The 26,047-nt window shown below is 38.0% G+C and overlaps 1 protein-coding gene across 1 annotated transcript in view; it reads right to left on the reverse strand.

The window, feature by feature from the left end:
• Positions 1 to 26,047, reverse strand: part of ZFAT (zinc finger and AT-hook domain containing) — a 90,437-nt gene that overhangs the window by 57,020 nt on the left and 7,370 nt on the right. Inside the window, exons 2-4 of the mRNA XM_035318561.1 lie at positions 22,131 to 22,301; positions 14,872 to 15,132; positions 6,930 to 7,103 (exon numbers count right to left, since the gene is read on the reverse strand). Of these exons, the coding sequence (XP_035174452.1) occupies positions 6,930 to 7,103; positions 14,872 to 15,132; positions 22,131 to 22,301 (606 nt within the window). The remainder of the gene's footprint in view (positions 1 to 6,929; positions 7,104 to 14,871; positions 15,133 to 22,130; positions 22,302 to 26,047) is intronic.

Here is a 26,047-nt window from a genome sequence, read left to right on the forward strand (position 1 = left end):
GGGGGGGGGAACCACGCCTGTGGTATGCAGGAAAACCAGGAACAGGTGGGGCAGGTGGGGGCTGCCCAACAGCATGCATGAAAGACTCATGGGCATTACACGAGTGTTGTAACAGAGACAAAGGAGAAAGCTGGAGATCCCATGGGTCCCTCATAGTGATTTAAAGTGGGAGCTGAAGGTATTTTGAGAAGAGGCACTTGGAGAGTACATAAGCTTTGATATCAGATGGGGCACCAGCAAACCCTGCAGATGAAGAGACTGTGTTTAGCTCTGTTGCTCACCGAACTGACTGCATCTAAAAATGGCCTTTTTGACTACTGATTTTTTAATGATGTTTTATTTTCTGTAGCAGAGATTCTGCCAGTTGAACAGAATCCGACTTCCAGGTTTTCAAATGGAATGTCACCAAGGCATTTTTTGTTACTGTTCTTCCTGTCCCCACCTCTCCTCTCTCCCAGACGCCCGGGCTGCTCCTCACGGCTCACACCATCATGGCCCTGGGAGATGGGAGCTTGGCTCAACAGCACAGGGGATGTGCTTCCATCAGTGGGTTTGGTGGAAGAAAGGTAACGCTGATATTAGACACCACAGCAATATCACCCTACTTTATTATTTCAAAAATAGAACCAAAGTCTTCTTCATTTAGAACAATTCAGTTGAAAGAAAATAGATCTTGAATGCTCTATAAGCTTGGCTATCTCTTTCCAGCCTCCCCTTTCCTGCACATGAGACAAGGATCCTCATTAAACGCTCTTCACTGAACCTCCTCTGTGCCCTTCTGCCTTTCAGGATGTTCGATGGTTTCCTGAACGAGCTGTTGAACTGTTGACTTTTGTGCTACCAGTGTAAAATGTTAATCACTTAAATTAGGCGAGCTGGATAAGTACTGCCTCGCCAGCATTTCGCATACCTGGAGTGGACAGAACAGTCCAGGTCATCCTAGCACTAAATTCCCTACGTGGTTAACAGAGTCCACAAACATAGATGATGTCGAGATGATTCTATGATCCTCTGCTCATAATCTAATGACTAAGACACCCAGCAAGTGAAACTTGATTTCAAGGCTCTACCCAACGTAAGTGGTAGTGAATCCACTACCCATTGAAAATATTACATGCTAACAAAGGCAAACATTTTCATAACTGCTCCCTGAACACTTATTTTACATTATTAAGAGCATACAGATACACAAAAAAGTCAAGTGCACTGAACATACCTTTCCAAAACTCCTTCCTGTAGCGTCATCTCCTTCATATCTATTTTATTTTGAACTTATAATTAACTTTAGTTTCCTTTTGCTTTCTTTTCAGACAATATCATCTAACTTGTTTTAAGGGTAGTAAGGTTTGAGTTTCTCATGACATTCTGACAGCTACTTCTACAGACAAGTGTTACCCAGCGTGCCTTACCTCTGGCTCAAACTCAGTGATGATGACCTCTAATCTCTGACACTGTCCCTTAGAAAAAGGCAGCTTGGCCTTGCTACAGAGCTCTCCTTTAACAAGGCTCATCAGCGGTCTACAAGGTAATCTAGCGGAAGGAATTATTAGAAAGGAGCAGAAGTAAAACAGATGACATTAAATTCCTGCTACTATACAACTAAGTTCTGTGAACCTCCTGCAATTTCATGTACTGTCAGAAAAAAAGAAAACAGCTATAGAAAAACTATAAACCAGGAACAAAAACAAAATCAGAAGAATTTCCCTTGGAAAAGGGATAAATAGCTCAGAGACCTTCAGCTTGGAAGTGAGATAACTGGAAGAGGAATATCAGAAAGACCTCTAAAACTAGGAATACCATGACAAAAGTGTGAATAATCCTCTGTCTCAAAAACCATGCACAAGAAGCACTTCAAAGATATAAGCAGTCAGCAGGCTTAAGGTGGAACAATAGTATGTACAGTTTCACCCAGTATGTAATTAAATTATGGAACAACTACTGCAGGATCTTACAGAGCCTGAAAATACAAATATATTCACATAGGGATTTAGACAAATTAATAGATATGTATTAAATATGATGATCCAGAAGCAGTTCCCAGCTCTTGGAGGCCATGCACAGTAAGGTTCTCACTTCTTTCCTATGGGAATACTGCAAGCTGCCTCATCTGACTAGACCAGCCTTTAAGCTATGACTTTTTTATTTTTTTTTTAATTTTAAGTTTAAAAAGACTTCACCGTGTAGGTACCCATGTACAGGAAATAACTGAAGGGGATGAAGTGAGTATCTGTTTCTTACAATCTCTTTTTGAATTTCTTTCAGTTTCTGTAATACCCTCCTAAGGAACGTGTTCCAAATGTGCATGGCCCCTGGTAAAACAATCTGAAAATGAAACCAACAGAAATTAACCCTAAGTTCCACTGTTCCCCATGAAAACCTACCTTCCACCTCCAAAATAAAGCATAAAAAAGGCAAAATCATCTTTAATCATTCTAATAATAAAAAGGTTAAACACATTTTAACTCTGAAAAAGAAATAGAAACACAGAGCTACATCTGCTGGGATGAAGATTATACCTTTCAACGCAGCTGGCCACTAGCAGGCTTAGCTAAATCCTTCCATCCAAGACACCTGTAGGTGACTTTCATTGAGGTGAAAGTGTAAATTTTCCTAACCTTGCTTAATTTCACATTTGCTTTAAATCAACATAAGGCTCATTTCTTTTCTCTAGCCCTTCACTCAGCTCCATGTTCTTGACACGTTAAAAGCGCCAGGACGGGGGTTCATGAAGATTCAGAAAAGCAGAGGAGGGATCTGGCTGAAGTGTAAACCAGCTCTCCCCTCCTGGAAATGATTAGGTTACTGACTTGGTTTACCTCACAAATGTGTAAACATGTATAATGGGCCAAAGGACAGGAATCTGTGGCTAGGGGCTGGGGAGGGAGAGGAAGATAGCGCTGCCTTGGTGACAGCAGTCTACACATACTGGGCTTAATAACTTAAGGGCCTGACTCGGCTACTTTAAAAAGGCTTAGTCCCAAGCCTAGTCTTACCCCTGGAAGATTCATTTTGTCACCGCTTTCCTTCTTCATACTTTTGACACTTCCGTGGCCCCAGCGTGCAATGGCTCAGTAAGCAGAACTGGTAGAAAAACAAAAAATCTCTGATAGAGGAAAATGAATATGTTCGTGTTTGTAGATTTATTTTAGCAGCTTTTGAATCAGCTTGCTGCAGGCTGACACAAGCACAAGTGCTGGTACCGGAAAGAAAAAGTGAACTGGGAAATAAGAGAGACGAGCAGGAAAGCTCCTTTGGCAACAGTAGGATATTTAAACCATGTAGACATGTCATAAGCCTAAAGCCATAGTTCTGTGAGCTACAAAAGAAAGGCCATTTTCAGCAAAAAGCACTGTTACTAGTTTAACAGGAAGAGTTTACATTGTCACTTGGTCCCAAAATATTAAGCAAAAATACATTCTTCCGCTTCTTCCCACTTCACAACACCTTCACGGGAGAAGGATCCAAGCATCTGTAAGATTACAGCACAATGAGAATGCAGTTGGCCTTTTAGGGATAGTTGTTCATCAGCTGAAGCTGGGGAGAGAAGAACCTGCAGAGCCTTGTGTTAAGAATTTGCAGGAGAAAAACGTCAACGCCTTTAGAAATCGAGTTGCTAATGAGCGAAAGTTTCATGGATTTGGCAAAGAGAGCCTCACCAAAAAACGTTGCCATTTTCCATCTTTACAGGAACATAAGGCATCTCTCCCAGTAACAAGCTGAATTTTTTAAATATTACAGGACTTGAATAAACAAGAAAGTAAACATTAAAAGTAGAATCTCTTCTGAATCACACTAATTGAGCATGAATAATAAAATTGGTTTCAGATGCCTACAGAATTTATATATGGTAAATTAAATACAGAAGATTGAGTATTTGGCACGGAGTTTACTCACTGGTTCTTAAAAACAGGCTATGAACATGAGTATCTGTCATTCAAAACAAAGCATTTCTAGACGTGCATATAATTATACTTATTTACCCTCATTCTTTCTTGCAGTACTTGAAAACAAAACCCACCTGTGCTCCATTTAACCTGATCCACAACCTACACGTTCATAAGCGCAACTTTCCCTCTCTTCAAGGATTTATGGTCCCTTCAGCGATGGCTGAAGGTAATTCAGAGCCTGCACAGGAAGAAATACCTACTACGTCTACTCAGACTGTACTTGGTGGGCTAATGCAAGCTTTCCAATCCCAAAAGCTGTAAACCTGTTACCTTTCACGTGCCTCCCAAGAAAACACTACAAAAAAGGAGCACGGGGAAAATAAAAAATCAATCTTGTCTGAGTGTATTTTCTGAGTTGTTAGAAGCCGATTTGTTTGTTCAAAGGGATTTTGAAGAGATCAATTTAGTCATAACCTATTGAACACATGATGTGGAGCAGTGTCCCAGACCTACATAATGTAAAGTGAAATTAAAGCAAACAGTTAATGTAACACTCCAACAAGCATCTTTTAGTTAAGAAGGGAGACATGCAGTCTGAGTAGGATTTCCTCTGTGCTGTGGATAAAATCCAACTAATTCTTAAAGGCTTCTTTATTTTTCTATTTGATATGATGTTTACAGATCTTCAACAAGATCGTAGTGTATTGTGCATGAAAAGGGGATTTCTGTGCACCTTTAATGCTAGAGAACAGGTGGCCACAGAATGCTACTGCTTGCAGAAAGTTAACTTTTCTTTTCAACCTACTTTTACAGATGATTAACACACAGAAAGCAGGGGAGAGGTGGGAAGTGTTTCGTCTATTTACAATCATTAAAAGCAGTGTAAAGAAATAACTCGATTCTTCAGCAGGTGATAAATCTCCAGGGGAAAGAAATGGAATGGAAAGCTATGAAATGTCTTCTGGAAGTCAAATTTCAGACATAAGAGCACTAGTGAGGAGGGGGAACAGCCCAGGAGTTACGACAACACAATAGTTAGACTATCACACAATGGTGATTAATGGAAATTAATGACAAAATTAATGACAGAAGAGTAATCAATTAAAAACAAAGTAAAAATAATTACACTAAATGAAGCATTTTCCTGAGTCTTCAAAGAATTAACCACTTAGCTAATATCTTCCAGAATGTACAAGTGCTGAAAACTTGGATGATAATTCGTAACTGCTGTAACAGCAATGGCTTTCTTATTGTATACATTCTACCTGGGAACTTCCAAGGAAGTCAGATTACTGATTGTCAATCAACTAAATTAAAGGACTTTCAAAAAGAGCTGCAAATTCACACCTGGCTGTCAATTTCCCTTCAATTCATTACAGCCTTTGAGAATACAACATGTACTATGTACAAATAGCTCCAAAGCTGAAGTTGTTTTTAATATTTTGAGTCATTCAAAAAGCCTATGTGTAAGGAAAAGAGAAACTTTTTGTTGTCCAGAGAAAAAATTTATGAGGTAGCAATTAAGGTAACAATCATCCCTAAATTTTCATTTCCTTTCTCTCTGCACATGCTTACTGTATTTTCTTCGCTGTCTGTATTTACCATGATTTGCCTGTTTGGGCACTGTCTGCCATGTCTTTCCTTCTCCTCTTGAAACTTTGTTCTAGTCCTTGACAGAAAGGTAGAGATCTCAAAGATAAAAATTCTTACTGTGTTCATAAAATGTAGGACCTGGATAGAGAAGAACCAAATTACAGCTCTTCCCAAAAGCCCTGAGGAAGGGATGACGCGTGTGCAAATCCATTAACCAACACCAAGTGAGCCCCTTAACCAGCCATCACGTGTTCCCCTCTGACCAAAGGAGCTGTTCCTAGCGATGCCCAGAGTTACATCACACAAGGAGAACGCGCCTGTGGTTAGCAAAATGAAGCAGCACAGAACTCAAACCACTGCAAAGCCAGGTTTCCGTGGTTCCAGTGCCCACAGGTTCTCCTCTAGCTTCCCCCATATTTACAATATCGGGAAACCATTTTTTTTTAAAACAGGTCAGTGTAAGTCCAAATCCTGTATAATGTTTCTCAAAAAAAAAGAATTTGAAAGTGTTTCTTACTTCCCTTCTAAGCACACAGGACATCTGTAGCTCATCCAGCATCCTCTACCATTGCAATGAGAAATTAATCTTAAAAAACAAAGCCCAAACATATCACAGATATCATTATGAAAAGACAGAGAACACAGAAAATCCAGGTATGTTCCAACCCACAACATTAAAAGAAATAAATGCATTCCAAATGCTCTGAGATCTGTAGGCAAAACAACTATCCACAACTGTTAGCAACAAAGAATGCCAAAGGCTACAAAGGTGAAAATAATGCACAAAACTATTAAAAAGGCATTTTGTCAGTCAGGTGAGTACCTGGTTTATATCAGCAGACAAAACAAGTCTAGGTTTAAAATCCAACCTTTAAAATCGTTCCAAAATCCTTTGATTAAAAGGCACTAGAGGAAGTTATGAAGAATCCTTTAACCACTACACAGGAACTTTGATTTTCAAATATATGTACATATTTTGTCAATCTATTTCTAAGCATAAATATTAAGTTATGTATATTCTAAGCTATTTGTGTTTTCATAATCAATTTTATATTTCTCATAAAAAGATACATAAATCAAGAGCTGAAATAAACAAACATATTAGAGGAAATATTTTCCTTTTCTTTGCTCACTGATATTTTCAGTTTCTTCTTTAAAACCATTCACAGCCTAACCACAACTGATATTAATGCAGATAAATGAACCCAGGTCCACAAAGTCCTTTCTTTCCCAGCGTTTCTCACACCTATGAAGAAATGTAATGGTAGTTCTAAAATGATGTAGCTGCCAGATGCGGAGATTCTGAATCAAGATGACCAAATAATACTAAATACGTGATTTTTTCAGATAATATACAGTCCAAGCAGTTCAGTCTTAGACTGATGTCTCTTTTATATAGTATCAGCATTAAATAAATAAATAAATTAACTAATTGGTGATTCTGATTACCTGGAATAGCTTCATGGGCTGTCAAAACCACGCTTATAATAGGATTTTTAGCTCCTGGAACCTGCTCAGTCTCCTTAGTTGATGGAGTTCTCTCTGTCTTCTGCACTCTGGGCCTCTTTGGAGTTTTTTCTCGCTCATCTTCCTTCCTGTCAAGGTCAACGTCAGAATCATTACCTAAAGAGCAAACACCAAAAAAATACATATATAACTACGTACGAAAGCAATGCAGGTACACAGTCACTACTGCTACAAAAAGAATTAGGAGAAAATTCATGCTGCTGTAGAAAGACCTGTATGTAATCAAAACAAGATGTGCTGCGTGAGTCCCTAAAGGGAAACCTCTTTTCCCCTCCTTAATGAACCCAGTGTGATGCTTCCACAAATAGAGAACAAAGAGAAAAACAAAAACTGGACTCCCAGAAACACTTGCGTTCCTAAATGATCTTTAAATTATTGTGGATTTTTGTGAAAATTCTACAAACTTGGTATAATGTCTTATGATTTTATCATGAAAGAACAAATTGTTTTTCTTCTTCGTAGAGCTTAGGGATATGGTTTAGTGGGGACTGTTAGTGTTAGGTTAGAGGTTGGACTCGATGATCTTGAGGTCTCTTCCAACCTAGAAATTCTGTGATTCTGTGATTCTTTCTGTATGTCACTGTAACAGTGACTGTAGGATTATTTCTCCTGGTACCTGATTCATTATGCATCTTACTTAATGGAAAGCGTTTCAACAATCTCTTAGGATTAGGCTTTTTCCCTACAGTTACACTAAATCAATAACCAGAAATGTACTTTTCTGTTTCAGTACAGATCTGAGAAAAACTAAGGTTAAAAACAGTTTCTTTGGTTCTGTCTAACTCCTGACCCATAAAACTCTGACGTTTAAAGGCCTGCGCTTCTAAACTATCCCCTATCCTTTGCTATTCAGAATGTCTTCATCTTCTCAAATTGGGTAACTTTTGGACCTGTTAACCAGAAAGCAACGCAACAGTTGTACTCAAAATACTCATCTGAAATAACAAATCATTAGAAATTAACTCAGTTCTTCCTTGAAGTTCTTTTTCTGTACAGCAAACGAGGCATTCCTTACTGAAATTTTTAAACTGCTTATAAATAAGGAATTAGCAGTAGAAAGAATTAAAAAAAAAAAAAAAAAAAAAAAAAGGGTTGGAAGTTTATACCCAGAACTTACTTTCTATTAGATGAAGTGGTAGGAAATGCAGGCTAGAGAAAACTCTCATGGCAAATTAAGGCATTATGCAAATATTCCAGAGGTAATGAGTAAGGAAAGCAAAAACTGATTGAAGAAAGAAAATTATAAATGAACCCAGTGAATTTCAGAAGGTTTTTTTCTGAATCTGAAGCAGCTGACACAATCTCCAGAGTAAGTCATTCAATGTATATTCATAACGTGCTGTAGCTGCTCTGCTGAGATAGGGAAACAGTATATAAATATAAAGCCGTAGCAGCAGAAGCTGCAGTGTGTTGAGTTGTTTATGACATGCAAATAGCAAAAGCGGCAGCAAGATGTGATGCAGGGAAATGGCTGTGTTTTAATTCTGTATTCTGTTAACACGCAGCTGAGATGCTGGTCTCCCATGGTCTTGGAACAAGGGATTAGGGGAAGAAGACAGTTAAAAAAAAAAAAAAAGCTAAGCACAAACCGAAGTAGCATAGTTAGGACCACGTAAACAGTGTAAACTACAAGTCCTCTAAGCAGATTTAAAAACAAACAAGCAAAAAACACACAGAAGAAAACAAGGTGTGTAGGAGTTAGCTTAGATTTCATTAGAAAAAATGCTTAATATGTTCCTCTCCTCAACTACCTTTTTCTCTATAGATTTCTGTGGTTTTAGAAGATATTCCTGCTATGGTGTAAAGGGTCTTATTATGTATCCATTTAGATCCTTAACATAGTTACTGACTGATCTTGAAACCAAGTCATTCTGACAGCACTATTTGACAGTAAAACTTGAAAGGGATGTTTGAATGTAAAGAAATAACCCCTTTATATTTGAATATAAAGAAATAAGCAAGAAACTACTTGTGCAGTGGTTTTTTTGTGGGATGAAAGCAGGGTGGGGCTAAACAACATTTTTCCACATTTCCTTTGTGAAACAGCCTCCATTAGTTTTCTAACAACAACAGATCTTCACAAATCTCCGAGCAGGACGGGGCCACCAGCAGAAAAATGTCTTCTCATAGAGAACCAGAATACACATGAAGGCTGCCTATTGAACTGTTTCGCTGGGGCTATTTTATGTCCTGGTAAACAACCAATACAGAAATTGATTAGGTTAATTACATTCCTTATATTCAGTGGACAGCAGGTTAGTGACAGTTTTAGAAAAAAAAAATGATTTGATATTTTGCATGTTTAGTATCAAAAAGCTTTGACCCCTGGGCTCACAGTGCCTTGCCACAATACAGGATGCTTTTCCACCTCAGTAATGTAGATGTCTTCCTGGAAAAAAAATTACTTGACTGTTTCCACTGGTTGGGAGTCAAATACCGGTGTTTTATCTTTCACAACTAGTGCAATTGACCTGTTACTATTCTTAGTGTATTATAAAGGAACATCTGGGAATGACTTTAGGAAGATTTAGAACAGATGAAGTGTACGCAACTCAGAATAGCTATGCAAACTTCCTCCAAGTGGTAAGAGTCTTTGCTTGCTCATAAACAGATTTATTTAGACAAACTGCCCCACTGTGCCTCTCTTGGTAAGCAGTCAGCTTAGCACCTTGTCAGCTGGCACTTCAACAGACTAATAACCTGACCTTCCCTAGCTAGCGACAGGCATTTTGAATGTCGGCTGTGTTTGTGCAAGAAACGTAACACGGTGCCTGCGCCTTGTGACATGTTTAAGGAACGGTTGTGTCTGCGTTGATGAGGAAAACTCCTGTCGACTCTGAACAAACCAGAACCTTCAGAGTCCTGTCGACTTTGGCTGTTCATCTGTCCCCTCCTTCAGTCCGAGTCCTTAACTGCAAGTACTGCTCTCTGCCTTCATAATTGGATGTACGACACTGTGCAGGCACAGCTACACATTCCTAATTGGTATGTTTTTAAACTGCTCTTCATTCAAATTATTATTCTTCCCCCTAAAGTGTACTGGTATTTCATAGCAGCAAGAGCGTAGCTTGTGAAAAAAAAAAAAAAAAGGAGTGAACTGGTCATTCAAAATGAGCACATGCAATGTTTCTCCTGCACAAGTTGACACACTACTCACAGAGAGAATTCATGTAAATGAGAATCCAGTTGATGGCAAAAATATTTTAAACTAAGGCTAAAAGTGCCACTTCTTAAGAATTGACACAGGCTCTTAATTCACTATGAATCTCTTCAAAGTTTCTAAAAGAATATCTGGACTGTCTCCAATAAGATCTGAGCAGCAGGAGAACCACCTGAAGCTAGTTTTAACAGGTAGGTCAGAAAAACTTACGATGTCTGTTAAGATGCACAATGGAGAGGTGGTAATAATCAGAGGAATTCTTAGACTGCTTGAATATGCTAATTATTTAACATTAAAAGTTGTGCTCTTTGACCCAAACCGCTTTAAATAATGAACTTGAACTGATGTAAGCCTCTCTGCTTTGACACAAAACTTGTTTAATCAAGGCACTTGTTTAATCAAGATTAAAAATCCTTTTAATTAGCTCAAGGTGGTTTATTCCAGAGAAGAGAATCTATAGGCTGACCACCGCTGAGATCTGTTCACCACCCAAATCCCATTCCCCAGCCATCAGATGTCCACTCTGGTACCTGCCAGAGATTTGTGTGTGCTGCAGTGTGGGAAAGGGAGGCAGGTTAAATTAATTACCTGTTGCCTCTCTCTCTAAGCGAGAGTGTAGAGGCAGCTGCTGGGGAACTGATCCAATCCAGCAACAGCCAAAACGCTCAAACCTATCCCATCCTGGAGGTACAAGCTCTGGCAGCTCCATTTTTTGACTGTTCAGGCAGATTCTCAACTCATCCAGTTTTGTTTTAGGACAAAAAGAATGGATGGCAGTCCCTCCTGCCAGCCCATTAACCAAACCCTCAATTTGGCTTAATCAATAGAAACAAAAATAAACGTTCAAATAGCTCTGCTTAAATCATAGCAACTTTCTTAGGCAGAGAAGTCCTCTAGGAAACGTGCGTGTGTATACATGTACGTTTACTGAGTGCGTATATGGGGCATTTTTAAAAAAAAAAAATGGACATTTTTAATCCTGTGCAGAGAAATGAACACACTCTTTTTCTTGCTGTTTCACTGAAGGGGACCACAAGGTGAAGGCAACTAGTACTCATCAAGGCAGTAAATGAGCTGCACGGAGGATTTCAGTAACCAGTGAGGCTTGGTGACTTCTGAAAAAGAGGGGAGACCACCTCAGTGAGAAACTGATCTCACAGTGTGGATCCACAATGTGGCTCGCTGATCCCAGACACAAAACAGCAGCAGAGGCCAATTACATTCACCAGTTATTTCTCAGCCCAATACGTGCTGATGTTTCCATACAGTTTTATAGTTGTTTATCCATTGCAATTTTAGACATCTATTATGATAAGTTTCAACATCTCCCTTAGGGATCTCTAAAAAGCAGCAAATTTTATTATTTGGAAACCTTGCCTGATCTCGTAACTTCACCTTCAGGTTACTATGCTTATTAGGTTTCTCTCAGTGAAGAATATCACAGAGAATATCAATATGTACCATCTCAATATTTAGCCTATTTTGGCAATAGCTAAAACATTAGTGTATTATCAGCATTATTTTGGTCACAAATCTAAAATGCTGCACCATATGAAGAAAACAAATTCCATCCCAGCCAATCCCAGTACTTGATTAGATATCCATAGTGATAAACTCTGCAAGAAACTAAAAACATGAGAAAGCAGATGAAAATAGAATAAAAATCCAAGAAGCAGAAACTGATATCCAAGAATATCAGTTTCTTCCAAGAATCCAAGAAACAGATAAAACTAATTTCAAGTTGGAATGGCAAAAGCTTAAACATTGGATATGAAAGGGGAAGAACAACCCATACGTATTAGGCAAGAGGCCAAAAGTTACAGAAGAACTTGCTGTCAGAGATCCTTATGATTTTAGCCATCTATTGGTCAACTGTTCTGTCAGAAATGAGAGAGGATATTTTAATTCTGAAAGCTTCGAAGAGCCTCAGCAAAATTCTGCACCCAGCTCTTAGAACTCCAGCAAGAGAGAAATGTCATCAAATCAGAAGTTTCATCATCAAATCAGAAGTTTCAGTCCCGCTTTTCTCATACACACCAAAACGTGTGATTTCAATAAGTTTTTGTCTCATAGACACTTTAGTCCAGAAAATGTTGGTGTCGATCACATCTATTCAAGTAACTGAAATATGTTTCGAACATTATACACCCAAAAAAAAACACAAGCAAAATAAATATGTTTACGCCACTGCCTAAATCAAGGACGCTCTTGCTTTTTGAACATCACTTGTATTTGTGGTCCTCTGTCTCCAAAGAGATACAGCAGAGCTGCTGAGAAGAATGATACGACTGCCTAGATGTATAAGCAATTTTCATATCATCTAGTTAGCCTGCTGCTTAAGACTCACACCAAATAAGAATAATCTGACTGCAGACATGAAGATTTCTAAATTATGAACCTTATGCAAGAGGTTAATTATTAATAACCGCTTATCAGAATTATACAGCAAGATGGCAGCCAAGGAAAAGCAGGATCAGGTTTGAGAAACAATCCGAAGCGGCACCATTTCAGACAGTGCAGTAATCTCCCAAACTCATTAACTCCGAACATACTGACACGTAGAAAACCAGACAGCTTTGTAACCCACTTAAATAAATTAATGAGCTTAGCAGCTTTCATCGTGACTGATATGGGTGAAACCTCTAGCTCACAGGCTCTGTCAACAACTTAGGATCTTGGCAAATTGTTGCAAGTAATTTTAAGTATGAACAGGTCCCCATGAAATAACATGAACAGATAATAAAAAGGCATTTACAATTACATTATTTGTTTGCCTGTTTAATTTTAGCCTTTTTTGTTCACTTTTAGAAGTTTTGCCCATCGTCCTCAAAACTTTCTTTGTAATGAAAATCGAGTCTGACAATAACACAACTCCAAAAGCCCCAGGTTTGAAGAATGTATTTTCTGAGCTGGTAAAGCAACAAAGCTATAACCAACAATCCTCGGTGTAGACCATATTGGGCTTGTACGTGCATTAAAAGTTTTGAGCTACTCAACGTGATCGCATTTCCTTAAAGGATAACAACAACATGCATGCTACTTTTATCTACACATACAGAAATTGCAAAGTTTTGCCAAGCAGTTCATGTGGCAAAACCAGAGATGAGAAGTTTCCCTCCGATGGGTCGGTTATCAGTAGATGGCTGAAGACAAAATTTTCCAGGTGTAATCCAAGAACAATCATCCCTTCAGGATAAAAACGAGCCCCCAGTAGTATTACAGTTAGCCACCAAAGTATGAAGCTTTGGGCTGGTCACATTCTAGCTGCACTAATCGCCAACAACCGAAAGCCCTCGTTATTCGCTCTGCCAGAATGACATTTTTCTTGATAGTTTTGCTTTTGCCAGAAAGTAAATAAAAATGTTCCATTCCCATAAAATTGAGGCTGTTTTCTTTTTTAAAGGAAAAGGACTGAGCAATTTGCTTTGAAAAATCTGGCAGTGGGTTCTCTGGCATAATGGATCCAGGTAAGATTTAGCAGCTCTAATGACATAACAGGTAAAGAATAGCTAATTTGAGCTTACAGTCTGATTTGATTTTATTTTAGAAGGACACTTAGAAAAGGCAACACTGAAAAAATAATGCAAATGATAAGATTGTACCTAGCACAGATAAACAGCAAAGGGCACTGACTCTTGGGATGCCCGAGATGAGACTGCTGGAGCAAACGTCTCTACCTGTACCTGAAAAATCCAACCAATAATTGGATTCCAACCAATAATTGGACAGTAAAAGAAAAAAAAAAATCAGGTAATTTATGAAAGCAAGAGTTTCTGTGCTCTGTCAACATATTCTAAGCCTGTTATATTGTTAACTGCAGAAGTTAAATTCTACAACACACTGGAAGCAAAATGGGCTTGGACTAATTGTGCACCATAATGATGGAGTCGACACAAAGGAGTAATAGAAAACTGGGGAAAAATCAAAGGCAAATTTTGTCTGTAAGTAGAACCAACAAGATAGCATGCAATGCAACTATAGCTAAAGAAAAAACAAGCTCATTTTAACATAAACACAAAGCTCATATAAGTTTAGATAACTTGGGCTACTGTATTATTTTGTATTCATGTGACATTCACTTAGGAGAAAAATTAAATGAATTTTCACCATTTTCTTTTTAAAACTTTTGAGAGGTTGAGTATATTTAAACCCATCTTAAAGATAACAGAGAATTCTTGTAATTCAAAGACAATAATCCATATTAACTTTGGTAAAATAGAAATGTGAGTTTTGCGTTATTTTTCATACATTAAATCAAGCCACCCTGGAAGGCACTTTTTGGATCCAACAAAAGAAAAGAACAGAATTCAGGTTTCCCAGGGTGCATGACAGAAACATTTCTAAGGAGTCCTCCTTTTTCACCGATGGATGATCCTCACCTTTGTGGTCCCTATCACTTCTCATTTGAAAGTGTAATCCTCTGAGAAACAGAGCAGTTTCTTATCTGAAATAAGCATTTCAGTGAGTTTAAGACAACTATAATGCAATAAATGTAGTGCAAGAAACATTTTGACTTTTCCGAAAAAAAATAATCTTGTCTAATTATATTCTCAGTTGTGCTTCAACATGGTTTTTCTGTTAAAAGAAACAGACAATTCCTTTCCATTGAAAATTAACACTAGGGCTTACAAGTTGTTACTGGTCAAGCTACATGATAGAAACACGCTGGTTCACTTTGTGCCTTTTTATTGGGTATTTTCTTACCTCCGTCTCCGTCTTCTTCTCCTTCATTTAGCACAATAATGCAGATATGCTTCCTCAGCTGTCGGGTGTTAGAGAACTTCCGATTGCATTTCCTACATTCCAAGCTGCCCGGCGAGACTTCAGTCGGTTCTGGTCCTTCTTCTGTCCCCGGCTGAGTTTCTTCATTTGGAGTAGAGTTACTGTCTGCCACATCTTCGTCTGCACAGAACTTCTTAGTAGACCCTTTTGGCCTGCCCCTTTTCCTCTTCACTGCAAGAAGCTCTAGAAACAGAAAGTTAAAAAGAAGCTATAATGAAATTTCACAGGGTTACTCTGGTAATTAGCTAATATCCATCAGATCTTTGAAAGCCAGGCATACTGAATAAAGTTTCAGAGCCTAAAGCTTAAAAAAATGTTAGCTTCACACGGCCTTATTTTTAAGCAATGACATTTGTTGGCATTTCTGCTAGCCACAAAGCAATAATCAAAGCAATAACATGTGTTATTGAGATCGACAGATATCAGTGCTACAGTTTTACAGAAATTACTCTGTAAGCATTCTTTCAGATTACTGCCTAATTGTATCAGCATGCAAATTCTACAGAGTTGCTCTGCTGTGTTCTGACGCTCCACCAAAAGAAAAATCTCATTTAAATTAAAATCATTCTCAAAGAAATTGCTTAAGCTTTTGAGATATATTCGGAAAAAGTAGTTTATCTTTTAAAACCAAAACCTCACTGTCCTTGTAATAATTTGAGCAATTCCACTCTTAATAATTCAAGGCCAGGTTGGATGGGGTTTGAGCAACTTGATCCAGTGGGAGGTGGCAGCAGGGCTGGAACCAGGAAATCCTGAAGGTCCCTTCCAGCCCAAACTATTCATGTTTCTAAGATTCTGTAATTGCCATGATTTCTTGTTCCTGGCACTTCCTAGCTTCACATCTGTATCTCTTGCTGGTGATCTCTCTCATCCTTACTCTAGTTACTTCAGAAGCAATCTTGCTATCAGCCTCTCACAGATGAAACTGTTCAGGATTGACTAAGCCAGTCAGAAGACTCTTAGCTGACAAAAGCAGAAACTCAGGGGGGGCCAAATGGTACCTTTAGGAGACTTCATCCTAGCTATCAGTTCCTCCCATCTAATAGGTGATACAGTGAAAAGTATCAGTCTCTAACTTTCTTGCTAATCTCAGGTGTTCTCTGGTTTTTGTTTTGGTTTGGTTTGGTTGTTTTTTGTTCCTCACACTGAACTACTTGAGGAATTATCTGATTGTTTTTTTATACGTTTCAGTTACTTTGAACCTGCTCTTCTGCAAGAAAGTCGGTTCACTGAGAGCAGCAAACCATGCTCGCTATTAAAGTATCCTTTTGAGTCTGAGCAGACATCTGGTCAAATAACGGATCTACTTCTGCAGAGCTCAGAGAGAAAAATTCATGCGCATCTAGAAGAGTTTGCCTGATGGTGTATGGAGAAACAGGACAGAGTTAGGCGTCTTCCAGGCTTCTGGCATGCATTTTATCCAATGTTAGACACCTAAGCTCTAAAACTAGTCACTATTTGTCTTCTGTATTGAATGAACACAGAAAATAATGCTCCAGAGTGCAGTGAAAATTGTGTAAGGCCCAAGTCATTCTGGGCCCCAGGGTGACTAAATTTCCAGTTTAAGAACCCCCAGTTCTGTGCAATGAATTTAAGCTTTGAAAATTAAAAGAAAAAGGCAAAAGATCTTGATACAGTCATAGGAATTGCTAAAACAAAACAACCCAAAAAACACTGTATAATATGCATTAAAATGTGAAAAGTGAAATAGAACAGGTATGAAGTGCCTGTCAGCCATCACATTTGTAGTATGAGAGAAAAACAAATGACTGGGAAATACTACAATTTTGCCAACAACTCTGTTTTTGATGCTCTGGCAATAAAAAAATTAAAAAAATAGTAAGTCTCTTGTAAATTTCAGCTTATGGTAGTCACATTTTTGAGGTCCCTTGAAGTTTGCTTTAAGAGAAAATTAAATTGTTGACTTAAAACATAAGGAAAAATAAATGACCTCAAGGAATCTTAGGGCAAGAGAACAGGAGGTGGTGGCAGCATCGCTTCAAAATCTGTTAATCACTTCCCTTATGTATTCCAGCCAAACAAAAACCCACATACAGAGACCGTAGTTTTGAGACAATCATGTAGCTGGTATCAAGTGAACAAGAAAGAGTTTTGTCTTGTTATAGTAGTGATCGAGCACCCGTCTACTTAACCATGCCATAAGAACGCTAAAAGCCTAACTCTTTCACAAATCTTTTTGCAATTATTCAGGAGCAGTGCTCTGAATTTCTGTGCTACTGCACTCCAGTGAAAGCAGTTTGGTGAGTTATCAGCCCAAAAGAGAAGGGTGATTTCAGTGCTCTCAAATCTTCTCTTCGCTATCATTCACGTTGTTTTGACATCCATCAACTGCAGCAAACAGTACTTGGTGCCTTGAGTTAATGACATTAATATTCAATTGGAACAAACGACTTATCAGTGTCAACCTGTAAGAAGGTCAGATTGCCCATGCATCAAGCATGTTATCAGGAAGACAGATGCTGCTCAAGTTACCATTAAGCAATTAAATCTTAGGGTTTGAAGATTGGATACAACCACCACATTGTCTGTGTATGACACTGTTTTAATTCTTTTGTAGTTCCAACTCTACCAGTGTACCCAACACATTTTCCAAAAAGAAACTGAACAGAATCAGGTAAAAGAGGTTCACCTCTTGCTGACTGGTTTTAATGTAAGCTTAATGAAAAACAGAACAGCATTTTCTCATTACGACACAAGTCCTGCATACAAGTGGAAATGTGAGAACTGTTAGGTTGGTGGTAGGTCCTTTTCTGTGGGCTACAAAATCGTAGTTCTTACCAGTAAGATTTCTAATGGTATGGCAACCAATACAAAGAATGTGTAAATTTACATTGGTTTGCAAACGAGCCTACCAGCAGAACTGCCAGCAGTTCTCAGACGTTTTAAAAGTGCTGGGCTGCAACGTACACTGGAACAGGAAGCCTCGTGGACAACTGATGTATCACCAAAATTCCTTGCTCCCTTTTCCCCCTCTTTTTCCAGAACCAAACATACCTCAAGCTCCTTTGAATTAACAATGCTGGAATTCAATGTTTAATGATGCACAGGACTATAAATGCCAGCTGTCTCTAACCAGCTTGCCACCAGCTATCCATTCATTGAACTAACCAAAGTTCAAAAAGCCACCTAAGATTAAAAACACACAGTAATTGAACACTGCATTCATCTGTTTGCACAGAAGCAAGCCAATCAGAAACATCACCCCTTGCTAGAAGAAAGTATCAGCCTAACAAAAATAAATAAATAAATAAAACTTATTTCAAGGATGCTTAGTGGGAAGCTCAGGTTTTGAACTGGTCATTAGAAAGATTTTATAAGTGAAATCTTGTTCCCTCCAAGAACATCTCTGTGGTTTGTAGGGATTTTTACACCCATCATAGATTCACTGAAACTAACCTTTATGTTAACTGGCATTGGATGCACAATGACAATATTCTTGGAAGACATTCTGTGCTATGCTATATATTTATTTGCTCAAAGCCATTAATAAAGGCAATTTACAAAGAGGACAATTAAAAAATAAATAAAAAAAAAACTATGTAAGTCTACTTCTGCACTGTTCCTCCAAAGAATTATTCACTAAGTTTCCCCAAATCAGTCCATTTAATAATCAATCATCTCAGAAATGTTCGGAATCCAAGTCGCATGCAACATTACTACCTATAAGGTCTTCGTGTTATTATGCAGCAGAATTAAAACACAATTATTCCCTTGAAGATTAACTAAGGAAATACACACACACACAAAACCACACAGTTTTTAACTCTTTGTAGGTTAGAGTGAAGAAGATGGCAGCACTCCAGGACCATGGATTTTGTTGGGTTTAATGATCTTCTGTGAAGGGGTTGTGTAGCTTGCATAAAAAGCAAATTTAGCCAAAACTGGTTGACTTACAAGGCAGGATCTTCCAAAGTTCATTTGTGATGCACAGGGAGATGCAACAAGTGGGTAAGACTATATATTATAAACATATAATATATTTTTCTCTGGTTTTCGATCCCTCAAGTTTAACTCACTTGCATGGGTAATTAAAGTTACAGATGTACAAAACAACTGCCACTAAATTATGTTAAAGGGCAAATATCTGTGACTCTGGCAGAGTAGGAGACATAACAGATCCCTATCAAATGCCCCTTTTTCTCCAAGAAAAGGAGCTGTAGCGCAATTCAAACAAAAAGCTTGCCAGAAGTCACAAAACTCTAGTGAAAGTGTTTGAATAAACATCCTGACCGAATGCTACTGGCTAGATGTGTTATGCAACGTGATCCCATCCTCATCTGTCTGCTAAAAAAAAGAAATACAACAAAAAGCTTATCTGCTTTTATGTAAACAATTCCAACAATACGTGGCTGTAATTCAGAATCTCATGCACAAGGCATCAGACTAAAACGCACAAATAAATTTCATCTGCAACCTTCTTTATGCAGTTATTGTTATGTTTGCACATCATGGCACCTCGGCTCTTAGTCCTGAAGCTGTTCAGCCTGCTCTCGTTACAGCCCATCCTCAAGTCGTGAGAAGGCTGATGGCTGGATGCATCCGCTGCATTTTTAAGTGACCTTAATGAGTTAAAAATCTCTGGGCAAATTACCACACGCACACAGTAACTTTCTTCCAGGTCTTACAATCAGTAGGTCAGGCCTGGAGACTGTGTTGCAGGGAGCACGTATCCCATAGTGCAGATACAGCCTAAAAAAAATCTGTCAAGGAATAATAATATTACAAATTTCTGAAGTTAGGGCCATCCATGCAGTTCCTCAAAGCATTACCAACATAAACCAGGACATAGCTGTCCTTTCCCAAACAAAGGTGCCATACTCCAGAACCAGAAAAAACATGACCTATTCATTACCTGTACAACAGCAACATCCACCTGGTACCCCTGGTTCCACAGTTCTAACATCATCCAATCAAATCAAAATGGTTAGGATGGATCAAGTCTAAATATATCATCCTTTAATTATTATGGGAAAGCACTATGACTAACTAAAATTCAGCAGAGAGTACTGCCAATAAAATAACTTTAGAGTAATAAACACTTATTACTTGCCTTGCGTTCTACTTTTTCACAGTACTTATAAAATCATTAATTTAGTATTCAGGCAGAACAGAGTTCCATTAACAACATTCACTCATCCGTACTAATTCTGGAGGAACTACACCATTTACCTGCACTTGGAAGAGAAACTATGATTTCAAAGGACAAAAATACGTTCATCTATCAGCCGACAAGTACCAAAAGGAGGTTGTAATTTCCAGGCTATCATTCATCAATCACTTCTCATTTTACTGACAAGACCGAAACACTACAAAGAAGTACAGAGGAGTCCAGAGAGGATAAAACTGATATTAAAACCTTTAACTTTTATGTGATACTGATTCCATAACAGGAAGGGAAAATTTGAAATTCGTACATTCAGCTGTGAAGTCTCCTATTTTTTTAAGCAGAACATAGGAAAAAATCAATACGACTTCAGAACACACTATCTACTTTCTCCAATCAATGTGCGATAAGAATAAAAGATATATATTACTGCATTTCTGTGATATAAGTTGAAATGATCACCTTGACATTCCTACTAACAGATGTCAAAGAATAGGGCTACATACCCTGAAAAAGGTGGCACCGCATGATCACGGCAGATGCATTCACCAAAAACAATAAAAAGGTCATTTAATATGATTTTTTTTGCATAATTAGATTTACAAAGTTATTCTCTTTAAATCTGGATAAGTCTAATTGCTGCTCCTTTGGATCATAACCATAATTACACACTATTCTGATAAATACAATGCTTGCTTAACGACATACAATACAGACAGTGCAGATAGTCCCTGCCCCAAAAGCAACAAGCATGTTACAGAAGAGCCTTTTTACTTAAAGGAGTACAGATATATTACAAGGTACCATTACCTCCATGCTCAGAGATACAGTTTAGTGAAGTGCTAACAGGAAACAAAAAATTAAGAAAGGAAGACGGATTCCGTATGTCTGAAATACTCATTATTTATAATTAAAATAAAATGAGAATGGCATTTTAAAATTGGATGCAGATCTAAAATTTATTCATCTTCTTCTAATGTTCTGTCAATTTTAGGCATTGTGTGAAATGACGATCTGGTACAATTTTTTTTTCTCACCAATGATCTGAGGAGATAACAGTTGAATAGTATATGACCGTTATTAGAAATATTTTCTTATGTTGATCAAGTCAATATAACTACTGAGTTGTTCCTGGTAAGTAAAGGAAGAAATATCATACACATACATTCATGATAAAATATGTTTTCAAGTATGATATTATATTATAGGGTTTTTTTTGGTTAGTTGTTTTTTGTTTGGTTTGCTTTGTTACTTATAAACATGCACTTTTTAAGATCCAGCAATCATAATTATTAGGTACTTGGGAAGTCCTGGTAGGCATGTTGAAATGAGAGATTTGCCAACAATGTAAACCCACTGTTCAAAATGGGTCTAGAAGAAGATATAATTAGAAAGTCTGAATTATTTTGAACCCATTGCTACCATTACAAGGGATCGCAGCTATAATCAGTTAAACATGGTCACAAATGCAACTGCTGCTGCTGCAGAGGAAAATCATTCTGCATAACTAACTCAACCTTTGACTACCAGATTTTTTATTTATTTATTTACTAGTGCCAACACCAAAGCACAATTATAAATTATGAATCATGCCACTGCCTTTTTGGACTAGAACTAATTAATATTATCTAAAACCCAACAAGCAAGGAGTTAGATTACTCAAAACACACCACCCTTCCGAAACCTCTAGACCCCCCCAGTCCATGGTGCCGTGGCTGCTTGCCTAAGAAAACTTAATTGTCTAGCACTAACAACACTCTTCCCACTCTTGTTAGGGCTTCAAATTAAAGCTGTAGGAAGCAGCCTTGGCTATACTTGACATTTAAAATTAATGGAGCACTGTAATCATCCCCTGTCACATGCTGAGTTTATCCACGTCCATCCCCTCATCTAATCTGCACTGACTGAAATTCAGGCTGGCAACGTACAGCAATCATCACAGAAACAAGCTATGTAAATCATTCCACGCACAAAGAAAACCCACCACGCCACAGGTTTCATTAAAAAAATGAAATGACTGTTAGCAAATGACACATCATTCAATTTATCAAAGTACCTTCTCCATTTCTGTTTATGTTTGCTGGTGCTGTTAGAGGCTGGAGCGGAATAATGATGTCATCGACGTTAGTCCCTTCTTCTGTGTGCTTCTCAGAGACATGAGACAGTAGTTCTGACTGATTCGGTGAAAATAAATTACAAAGCTTACACATGAAGATGGAATTGATCCCTGAAAAACAGATTTAGAAAGAGAAGTTAGTATTTCCAAATTTTACTCATTTATTCATATTAGCACTAGTTACTGAGATTTTGGTTAACACATTTAACAGACAGTGAGTAGCTAAAACAAAGGATATTACATCATTAAATGAAAGCATACACAATAAATCACAAAAAGAATTGAAGAAACAGACTTCTACCCAGATCTTCATAAGGCAAAACATTTCACCTGACTCAAATCTTGGCAACAATAATACCTAAAAGGAAGCAGGAGATGAAGCCAGTTTTTGCCCTTTCAGCCTCAGACAATGTTACGATTTCGCACTTTTTTTAAACATCTGATAAACAGAAAATTATATAAGATAAAGACATTGTCCGGTGTTGATGTGCATCCTGTTGGTACAAACAGTGAACATTTTATCCTTTACAAAGCAGTTCTGCAATAGAGATGCTGGGCTCCATGTTTAATACATGGTCCTGGACCTTGCTGTTCTTGACGGAACAGCCAATGAAGAGCTATGTTAAAATACTTCTTGGTCAATGCTTTAAACTGAAATTTTACAGAATTAGACAAAACCTTTTTTTTTTTTTTTTTAGTTCAGTTCCAAAGTAGTAGAGATGTGATGTGAACACAAAGACACAAGAGAGTAAGTAACAAAGAAGTGTTACTATCAAGTTAATAATTCAGAAAACTTCAACTGAAGAAAAAAGCTCACAAACTCTTGGCAGAGTTAATTTGGGGTACTTTGTCTGCCTTCTAAGACTGCTGTCATTCACGTTAATGTTTTGATTTTTCAACATGTTTTTTCCACAGTCCCTGGTCGTTTCTGTTTCCAGTAAAGCCTAGTAACAGCCAGGAACCAAAGTTAACAGCATGCTACTTCCTCAGCTCTGTATATAAACTACCTGGCCCAGGCACCAGTTCCAATTCCTCCTCTCCCTCTGTCCCCCTAAGGAAAACGAGGGACATATCCTCACTGAAATCAAACCAGAACAGCCAATACTATTTAAGGTACAAACTAATCCACAGGTTAGCCAGATAAGTGCAGAAACAAAGTGATTTTCTGTGAGCCTTGGGATGAATCTGGGGTGAAAGAGAACAAGGAAGCTGTACTTTGGAACCTAGCCCCAAAACAATCCCAAACAAAGACCACTACCCCTATTTGATGTTCCCTCCTTCCCTCTGTGACACGATAATTGTATGGTTCACCCCACTCAAGAAAAACCTTTTGAATGTTCAGAATAGCAGAGCTGGCTCTGATTTACAGTTGTTTGCAATGAATCTGTAACAAAAGCAACCTAATCCTTAGAAATAATACAACTACTTCAAAAATAAAAGGCAGAGTATGCCTTCATCTCTTAAAATAGCTCTGAAAAGCAGCCCCAATACTATTCCTGCTGTACAGAATACGCTGTATCCTACACACACACAGCTATGTAAAACGTATAATATACTCAGCATGGTCTTTTGAGCTTGGTAGGGTTCCTTTTCAGGCATTCTGCTGTCTCGAGCACACACACATTTTTATTTTGGTTGCAGTAAGTTTATAATGGAAATGTTCCTTTGAATCATTTCTGCTCTGGTTATTTAGCAGTATTCTTTTATTAAAAAAAGAATGATGCCTGTTATTAACCCAGTGGAGGACGATTCTTCTGTCTAAATACATGTTTAATGTTCCCACTACAAGACCTGTGAGCATCTATCAAAAAAGTTTAACTAGGACTGAATGCTGAAATCCCACCATGCAGGGGACACTTCTGTTTTGAGGCTTTCTTTGCACTGTTTCTGCTTCCTGACCTAGATGCTTTCTCTGCAAGTTCATGCTCGCTGCTTGCGTCTCCCGTCTCCTCCTTCAACAGCTGTCCTCAGCGCTTATAAACCATTTTATTTCTTGTTCCTTCTGGTGAGGGGCCGAAAACCAAAAGAATGCCCAAAAGTCAGTTTGGTTTTTTTTTTTTTTCAAGTGCCTGATTATACAAACCTCAGCTTAAGCCTCTTCTGAGAAATTTATGGGATTAACACCAAGTAATAAAAACACTGGAAATAATCAAACAGGAATAAAGCTGAAGACCAGAAGAGAACAGCCCAGGTGGCACAGAGCACATCAGGATAAAGAAGATGCATGCTCTCCACTTAGAAGTGAGATTGAAACAAAATGGAGGAAAGAAAAGATTTTAGAAAGAATAACTGGAAAAGGAGGCCAGAATCCAGAGGATAAACTGTGCTGATCATGGGCCTAAACCACTAGATTAGGAATAAGCAAATGATAATTGATTAACTGTTTGCTAATTAGGTGGTATAGCAATAGAGCAATGAATTATAGGCAATTAAGGGTAAAAATCAAATAAGCAATAAGTCAATTAACTATGCAGGGAATCAATGATTAAGTAGTGGATAATTAATTATGTGGGAAATCAACAGAGCAATTAATTAGACAGCAATTAAATATGCAGAGAATGAAAGGAACAGTAATCAAGTATGCAGGTAAACAAACAACAGGAATTTCAGCCAAAACCAATTTGGAGCATTCCAGTTACTGAGCTCGCCTCGTGTTAATTCATTATCTTCACTTTGCTCATGTAAACCCTGCTAAATGTATCTTCACATAAGTATTACCGGTGACTTTCTTCTTACACGTAAAAGTGGCAAATTAAGCTATAATGTCAATAAAGCCATTTCTTCCGCCGGGGGCGCCGCCCCCTGCATTCTTCCAAAGATCTCAAGGTATGTCTTAAATAGACCAAAAAATAGTTATACTGAGCATGTAGACAGGGAAGGGAGATTTACAAACGGATTACTGAAGACAAATAGGGAGCTGCAGACTAGGCTTCCCTGTTCCTGATCCCCTTCCCAAAATATAAGAGAGTCTGTCCTCTTTTTCTTTAAAGCAGTAATATTAGAAGAATTACTGAAAATAGAATTATTTATGCAAATAGGTTATTATCTTATTGCCATATATACTTTTGATCATTATATGAGAATAACTGGAGTTAATTTTAACATGTCACAAACTTTCCTTTAGCACAAAACACAGGCTGGAGGTTTTGTTGTTGTTGTTTTGTGGTGTCTGTGTTTGTTTTTTCAGGAGGAACACAAAGAAGGTAAACAAAAGGGAGATCTTCCATCTGTATTTGTATGCCATTAATCATTCTAACATATCCAAACCTTTCAGCACACTTTTTAATACAGACAATATTTGAAGACTTCCATAGCAGCGTTCTGCAACATCTAAAAGGAACTAGAACTCCATAGTGAAATACAAAAAAGTTCACCGGATAGCTATTGGCCTGAGAAATAAGGAAAATGATACTACAAACACTTGCACACCTGCTCAACCTCCCTAAAATACACAGCAATAAAGTTCAGAATATGCGTTAACTACTTACGTCAGTCTGAATTTAGAGCTAGACCAAACTCTGCTACCTGATCACCATCGAATTCTTAACACCAAGAACTCTCTGGACAAAACAAAACAAAACAAACAAAAAAACCCTTATATTTAAGATGCTCAGTCACATCACCCAACGTGCAGGTCCAAAATGCCGCTTCCTCTTTGCCACTCAGCTTTTCCAGCTCTGGAATAAGTCATGTCGCAGCACGCAGGACTTGTGGCAAAATCAGTTACTGGGTGAGTTATTTATTTTTTAAAAGGTTCTCTATATAAAACCTTTTAGAAGCAACTATATCAAAGTCCTTCTCTTGCCCATCAGCCAGGAAATAAAATATAGTGAGCCAAGAAACATCAATTTCTTAAA

This window comes from Oxyura jamaicensis, chromosome 2 (genome assembly GCF_011077185.1).
Source record: "Oxyura jamaicensis isolate SHBP4307 breed ruddy duck chromosome 2, BPBGC_Ojam_1.0, whole genome shotgun sequence".
NCBI classification, from domain to species: Eukaryota; Metazoa; Chordata; class Aves; order Anseriformes; family Anatidae; genus Oxyura; species Oxyura jamaicensis.